This window comes from Pseudochaenichthys georgianus, chromosome 21 (assembly GCF_902827115.2).
Source record: "Pseudochaenichthys georgianus chromosome 21, fPseGeo1.2, whole genome shotgun sequence".
In the NCBI taxonomy this organism is placed as follows: Eukaryota; Metazoa; Chordata; class Actinopteri; order Perciformes; family Channichthyidae; genus Pseudochaenichthys; species Pseudochaenichthys georgianus.
In genome coordinates, this window is record NC_047523.1 from 28869751 (window position 1) to 28878024 (window position 8274).

General features: G+C 40.9%; 1 protein-coding gene across 1 annotated transcript; it reads right to left on the minus strand.

Annotated features, from left to right (window-relative positions):
* Window positions 1-351: 351 nt before the first annotated feature.
* On the minus strand, window positions 352-6207 carry cdca7a (cell division cycle associated 7a). Its single transcript, XM_034110015.2, has 10 exons — window positions 6087-6207; window positions 5137-5271; window positions 4908-5030; window positions 4630-4824; window positions 4434-4511; window positions 4132-4323; window positions 3907-4035; window positions 1941-2090; window positions 1712-1848; window positions 352-1624 (listed from the first exon to the last, which is right to left on the minus strand). The coding sequence occupies exons 1-10, from the start codon at window positions 6105-6107 to the stop codon at window positions 1591-1593; spliced, it is 1194 nt and encodes a 397-aa protein (XP_033965906.1). The 5' UTR covers window positions 6108-6207; the 3' UTR covers window positions 352-1590.
* Window positions 6208-8274: the final 2067 nt, after the last annotated feature.

Consider the following 8274-nt stretch of genomic DNA (forward strand, 5'->3'; position numbering starts at 1 on the left):
ATTAACCATTAAACATTTTCTTTGCATTTAGATTGTGAACAATCTTTTTTTTTTTAAATCAATGATAAATTGACTAATTTAAGCTTGTGCAGATAGTTTAGGAGCAGCACATACAACATTTTAGCCAGGTTATTTTAATCTGTTACCTTTTTAAGGATTGCACATTTACTTTAAACACTGTAGCTTGTTACAATGGTTGAAATGTTAATAAACCTCCAGCCTTCATGCTCCCTAACATCTTCAATCACCAGCAGCGTTCAGGATTCCTCCTCCATGTTTCAATAACAGTAATTACAGCTGCCACTGTTCTGGATAGAGTGATGGTCAAGTCAAAGAAAACTGATAACATGATTCCGCAGGGATTAAAGCTTTAATGAACATTTACAGTTAACTCAATGAGAACAAAGCAAGATCCCAATAACAGATATTGCCATCAACAGTTAAGCATCACTCTTCCTGTAAGGGATGAAGTGCCTAATAAACACAAGCAGCAGTAAAACAACCTCCACCTGCCATTAGGCTGAAGAAGAAATCTCAAACTGATTATTTTTTAAACAGCATCGTATAATCAGTGTCCTGGTGCAGGTCAAATGAAGTACATTTCAAGGCGACGCAAAGGTTAATTTCATGTCATTTCGCGTAGAGTATCGCACTTCTGAACAGAAAATGCAGGCCATAACTCTATTGCCTCTTCAGTGGCACCTTCAACCATTCCTACTTAACAGTGTAAGGCAGAAAATGAGCCAAAGAGACTGAAGCAGAGCGAGAATGTGCTTTAACAGGAGAAAATGATTTACAGGTATGAGATTCCCATTAGAGGGTGCTAATTGTTTCCACACCATTAGTGACAGTTATCTAATGAAGGATATTTAACCAGGCGCTGTACTATATCACACAGTTCCTTTCGGCTTAGCAGTGAGAGGCAGTGGACCCCAGAGCCGGGGCCCTTTCCCCCTGCAGACACCAGACAGAGCATTGGGTCACTTCTGCAGCACATACAATCTAAAATATATCATATGTTGTTTTTACATGTACACTTTTTGCAGATTTAAAAATTGCTACAAATCTTGTAAAAACACAAGCATACATTTGCAACTAGAATAAAAAAAGCCACGAAGATCAGATTCATGTTAGAGTGGGCAGTGTAAAATATGTACATTTAAAACAATGTAAGATACAGTATAACTAAACAACCTGATTGTTTTTTGGAGCAATTTGGATGATTCAGCAATAAAAAAGAGAAAGATGCTAGGAAAACAAACATCATTCGTCTTAACACATAGGAATGTTTGAACAATTTTCCTGTTTTGGTCCACCTTAGTGTACAATCAACCAGCCTTAACGTAAAAAGATTCAGCTCTTTAGAACAGGCAGGAAAATATGAGGAACAATAACAAAACAAGCTTTAGGCTGGAAAGAACTCTCAAAGTGTCTCCTCCAGATGTCAGTCAATGCTCCGAAAGTATGTGAAACATCACAAACGGGAACAATAAGCATTGTGTTGTAATGCTGGAAACACCATGAACAACATTTGGACGGTGCAGAGGTAAAACCGGTCAGAACACGTCAGTCAGGTCCAGGATCAGCACCTCAGTCGCTGCTCTCTTCCATTTCCTTTCTCAAGCTGGAATAAAGAAAAGAGAATCTTAGTGAATGAAAAAAAATACATTTAAATCTAAATAGACAATCCTTTTGATAGCGCTCTAGTTACCTTTTCAGATAGGCGTGCACATTATCATATCCATGATATTTAGCCAGGTACACCAACACTCCCGTAGCACAGCGACCGTCTCTGGCCCGACAAAAGCTGCAGTTACAGATCCCCCTGCATGGCGGGCACTCCCACTCCTAACGAGGGCAATAAAAAGTTGGTCAGACTTTGCCAACGCACACATGATCAAATGTGAATGCAACCATGCATGTTTAAAAAAGGTACTCACTGGATTCAGCAGAGCGTCTTGGACCTCCTCTCCATAGCGGTTACGGAGACACGGGCCGCAGAACTGACCCCTCACCCCCACACACTCTGGATTGCGGCAGTTGGTTTTGGTGTCAATGGTTTTCTGGCGGCACTGGTGGCAAGTTGATCCCTAAAATGAAAGATAATTCATAAACGTCATGGAAAAGATAAGGGCCAAAAAGTAAGATGGGACGAGATTTACAAAACATTTTCAATTCTGATTTAGTGTCATAAAACTCAGAATATATATATATTAGTGGTGCACGATAATTATCGGCCCGATATTAGGAATTAAAAGTATTAATAGCCCCGATAATATAAAATATATTTTTTGGGTTAAAAAAAGAAAAAATACTGTGGTGTGGGTGGATTGGGATGAGGGGCGCTTGTTTTTCACTCGGCTCCTCCCGTTTTGCCAGTACTGTGGTATTAGTGGTTTAGGAAGAGGGGAGTTTTTCACAAATCCAGCGCTCCCTAACTCATGCCTGGCTGTGACGTAAATGGTGTGCGGCCGTGAAGCCAGGACAGTAAACAAACATGTCGTCGGTAGTATGGGACTATTTCAACGTTTCAGAGTTAGATAGTTCGCTTGCTATTTGTATTTACAAATTCAATGCAGAAGTTCCACGACGAGGGAAAAAGGCAACGAGCTATAATACTTCCAACCTGATTAGTCACATGAAACATCGCCATCGCTATGATGGTGTGTTAAAAGCGTACGAAGCTGCTAAACTAGCGGCGAATACAAAGCCAGCTGCAAAGGCACCGGGGCTCCTATCGACGAAGCTTTTGAAAAAGGCAATACTCAAAAAAATACTCAATTATATTTATTTTGGGAAATAAATATGGTCACTTTGAAGAGTCAAAACTGTTCTTGGCTTTGTTTTGTTCATAGTAGTAATGCTCATGTCATTTGCTCGCTACTAGTCTTTTTTTTACCACCAGGTGTGCAAAAACTACAGGTACATTTAATATATATATTAGGGCTGTCAGTCGATAAAAAATATTTAATCGCGATTAATCGCATGATTGTCCATAGTTAATCGCACATTTTTGATCTGTTCTAAATGTACCTTAGAGGAATATTTTTCAAGTTTTTAATACTCTTCAACATATGAGTGGACAAATATGCTTTATGCTAATGTTTATTATCATTTGAACAATGACAAATATTCTCATGAATATTAAACACAACAACCTCTGAACATTACAAATATTCGCCTCAATTCAAATGGTGTGTGTGTGTGTGAGAGATGGATCGTTGGAGCTATGTGCAACTCAAGGCATATGCTCGAACGGGAGCTGCCTGGACGCTGCAATCATGTTGCGCACTATCCGAGCCGAGTGTGCTGACTTCTCCTACAATGTCCCACTGTCTGCTACCTGCATAAAGTCAAGTGCTCGGCGCAGTTGTGGCGAAATGTCGCTCCTCTGTTTTCATTTAAACAGCTCCTTATATCCGTTAGCGCAGCTAGCTAGCACCAAATGCTAACAACAACAATGCACGTAAGGTCTCTCTCTCGCTCGCTCAGGCCACACATACACACACCCTCCCGGTCCTCCCAATAGCCAGTCGGTGCCTGCCGGTGAGCGTGGAAGTGTGGTCTGCTGCAAGCGGGCAGCAGGAGCGGGCTGTCAGCAACAGCTTGTAGATGGCATTTTAAACTCGATGCGCTCTGAAACTACGGGGCGACCGAGGAAAAAAAATACACATGCGTTAATCGCGTAAAAATAATTAGTGGCGTTAATTTTTTTTTGCGTTAACGCGTTATTTTGACAGCCCTAATATATATATATATTATTATCGGTCTTGAGAAGCAGGAAGTTATCGGTATCAAAAAACCAATATCGTGCAACCCTGATATATATACATACATATTTGTTTACATGTGTCCTTAATCTTCAACAACAATGCTGCTCAGCAATACGGTGAATGTGGGACTTACGGTGGAGCTATTGTACACTTTCTCCCGCACGTTGTTGCAGATGCCCTGCAGCTCCGCCTCTGTGATCTCGTCCACAGGCCGCACCACATGTTGGATGGCCTTCTGGCCGTTGAAGACACGACGGCGGGGCTGCAAATGAACAGAAATGTATTAATTCATGTACACTATTTTCATGTAACGTCAAAGGTGACCAAAGAAACAACCGTTTGTTGGGGTGTGACTTACTAGCTCATCACCTTCCTCAAAGAAGCGGCTTTTGCGAACCAGGCTGAACTTGTCCTCAGGCTCTTCCTCTAGAGTTGGGCTGGGGGGTCCGTCCACTTGTGTGCGGGACCGTGTGTGGGGGCGGGACAAACGCTCTGGGTTTCTCCGACGAGGTACTGGCACCCCCATGGATCTACGAGGTGCCTGACGAGGCTAAAGAAGATGAAATAGCACCAATTAATACAAACAATGGATAAAGCCCAGTGTGCTCCAGTGAGAAGTGTAAGGTCAGATTTGAATAGGTTATTGTCAGGGTAAATTACCGTAGTGGAAGCAGACATGGCCATCCGCCTCGGGAGGAGTCCAGGTACTTTGTTCAGCTCTGCCATGAGCTTTGCCAGCTAATAAAAATAAATAACAGAGTAAATAAAACACAATAACATAGGAGGCTGTCTGGTGAGAGTTCAGTTCATATAACCAAATGCTGTAAGCAATGGAAATAAATATAGCAAATTGTACCATTTCTTTGTTCTCCTTAATGTTACTGGCTCTCTTGCTCATGAAGGTGTCTTCCTCCTCGGAGTCGGAGTCCTGTACTTTGGTTTGAGCGAGTGGTTCGGACGCCGGCCTCTTCATGCCCGTCTTCTTAGTGGGGAATGTCATGGCAACCTTAAGGATGGTGGACTTGCGGCCACGTCTCGGAGAGTTTACTTTCTATAAGAAAATACAATTAGTGATTAGAGAAAACGTTCGTGCTGCTGGGTGAAGTTTGCAATTTTTTCCCACTATGAACCTACCATGGCTTTCATCTGGTTGTTGATCATGCTGTCCATAAACCCACTGCATGTATCCTCCTCTGATGAAGCCTCAAACACCTTTGGCTTCTCTGACATCCTCCTCGTGGATCTTAAGCTGCTCTTCTAAAACACAGACACAATCTTTAGTTTCAGGAGGTGTTGCAAAGACATCACACATTCACTACCTTTTCATCGGAATAGGAAGACTTTGAGATTTGTTTTTAATTACCGTGTTTGCAAAGCCTCCATCAGAGCCAAAGCTATCACAGCTGTCATCAGAAGAGGATGTCTCCATGGGAACCAGAGGGACACTGCGGAAGCTCCTCAGACTCATCCTGGTGGATGGAGACTGGGCAGCCATTTTCTGCAAATAACAGGTAAGTTTAGAAAATAGCCTTCTAATAACCAGGTGCACCGAAAGGTTTCTATGGGTATAATGAACTCTATACAGTTAATCTAACTTCATTGTTAAGACTGATATCTCTGACCTCTGAACTTAAATCAGGCTGTTGCAAATATAGGCACAAACTTCTAAATCAACTTTTACAAAGCTAAAAGTTGACTTTCTTCAAGTGATTTTTTTAGTCCTAAAATGGTCGACGGTAGTGCCACAAGTATCGATTATTCTTTACAATATTGGTCTGAAATGCTCATACATCTTTATTTGTCATCAGAAAATACTGTTATATATATATATGTAAAGAAAAGCTGGGTACTTTTGCATATTTTAGTTTTTTCTATGGCTTGCGAGTTATAATAATTTACTCTCAAGAATGTAATACAATGATCGACTAGTGTTTCTAAACTAACCCCTGTTGCAAATCAAACTTTGTAAGCCATGCAACTGGCTGATAGGATATCTCAATACAACTCATTGATGGCCATTACTGCGAATTAACAAGCAAAGTTTACAACTCAACTTAAAAAAGTTAACTTAAGTTACACGAGGAGGCGGGTGGTACACTCTTTAACAATTTAAAGCTTACATTGCCGAAATTAACATGTTTGACTACTCGCTTTTTGCATGTTTTAAGTCTTGAAACGTTGAATGCAAGTTGGTAATGTTAACCGTTGGTGGAAACGTTCGATTTAAAGTGTTCAAGTTTCTAATCATCAAAAAGCTAACCAAACACAATATAGCTGGAGCAAGTTAACACAATTGTAGGCTGCTTTTCTTACCTGTGAGCGGGTGGATGGCATTGTTCTTTTTTTAATAATCTTGGCCGATAACGAGAGAGAAAGTCAGTGTGCAGCAACAGCTCTGCAGTGAACAATGCAGGACCTGCAGCTGCAGCCAACCACAGGCTGTTCAGTTCCCGCGCCACCAGAAAGTCCTGGAAGATGTATAAAATGTAGTCAGCTAGTTTAACAAAATAATAACCTTTTTGTAAAACACTGAGAAACAAATATACAACCAAAAGTAATTTCTAAGATTTGTAAACGTGTTTGATATTTATTTCTAATCAAACGTATACATTTGTGGCACAGTAAGGCAATGATTGTTGTGTGCCTTCCATGTACTTTGCAGTGGCGCGAATTTTTTATTTGCATGCAACGCGGGTAAAAAGTAAGACCTTGCCCAACTCTGCAAAAGAGATCACGTGTTTAAAGATCTGACCGAAGTTTAGTCGTCACTTCACATTAAAGCAGACAGGACACGACTGAATATGACCTTGTCTTCAGACTTAATCAAATTAATATTGTAGTTCAACGTTATGTGGGTTACAGTCATGGGTTACAGTTGATAAAGGAATGTTTATAAGTGGGGAAAGTAAAACGTGAGGTGTGGGAATTCAGTGTAATTAACTGAATACAAAGGAATAATAATATAATATAGCACTAAAGAGTGACAACGAAAATGAGAGTAGACAAAAAGAGGTAGCATAAAGAGCAGGAAGTGGGAATGATTGAAGCCTGAACAAAAGAGCAAGGCTGGGGTGGGGCACCAGACTTCGCACTTTTGGCTCTGTAATGTACTTTTACTTTTTACCATGGCCCGAATATATGTTCATATGTTATATGGTTTAAGTACACCATTGTGGTGACCACCTATTTATACACTGGGTTCATAATTCATACATGGCACTACAGTTCCCCCAACTGTTGTTCCCACACGGACATGTTATGTGTTTTATATATGTTGTGTGCCCTCCTCTTTTCTCTCTCTTCTTCCCGGACTTGCACCTTCCTTGCAGCGCCTCAGGCTGAAGTCGAATAGTCCATTTAGCTTAGGAACCTTCCTAAAGGAGTGAAATGACCCGGAAGTCCCTCAGTGGCAGCCATGATAAGTGCCGTTCGAATTCTCTAGAATGATGAGAATGATAGGAAAGGAGGTTTCAAACTTCCTTTATAACCTCCTTTAGCTTAGGAACCACTGGACCTCCCTAACCGACAGGAGAAGCGAAAATGCTGCCCCACAATGCCTTGCAGCCGCAGCATTTGCCGTCACTCAACAGTCGGCCGTTCACGGAAACAACCGATTATGACGGAGAAATGATATCATGAAAGTTACGGTGCTTATTAAGCATTTTAAAACATAGGTGGTAAGTTGCCAAAGTGCTTTGTTTTGAACGTTCATCAGTATTAAAATCAAAAAGAGAAATATGAACGTTAGTTTTCACTGAAATTATCAAATAAAGTCAACATTTCAGTCTTTACTGAGCTGTGTGGGGTTTGTTCAACTTTTAAAAGATGTTTGAATGGTGATATACACAGTGATAGATGTTAAGGACCACTAATGTTTATAATAAATACATCTGTATTGATTTTAAGATCTTTAGTTCATACAATCATACGTATTGGGATAATTTGTATTAATGTGGACCGGAGGGAGAGGGTGACGAGCATAAGTTTCACTTTCCTTTTTTATTTCAATTCCAACTTTGGTCATGAAGAATCTGTTTCTCTGTTGTCCACGTTCATAAAGCAAAGCAGCAGCATCAGAGTACGGAGCAGAGTCTCTAGATGAGTTCACAGCAGTCCCTCGTTCTTATTAAACATCCATGTTGTAGTCCGCTGTATAGAAAACTGTGGTTTCCATAGTTTCCCCACAGCAGCAGACGCACACAATGACGTCCGCTGGCGCATCATAAACACGTCGGATAGTGAAAGTGCATTCGGATTCTCTAAAGTACCGCAGTCTCTTCTCCTAAGTCCTTTTGAATTCTCCTATCCACTATCCCTTAACCCCGTGACGTTTCACTCAGAGGTCAAGGAATAGACGATAGGGTTAGAATTTAGGAGCTGATTTTTAAACTATCCGACTGCAGCCTCAGACTCCCTATCTCTCGGCACTACACCATATACTTTAGTTTGTTTCCACATTAATACCACCATTAATGTATTTTATGTTTTAGTCAAGTGTATG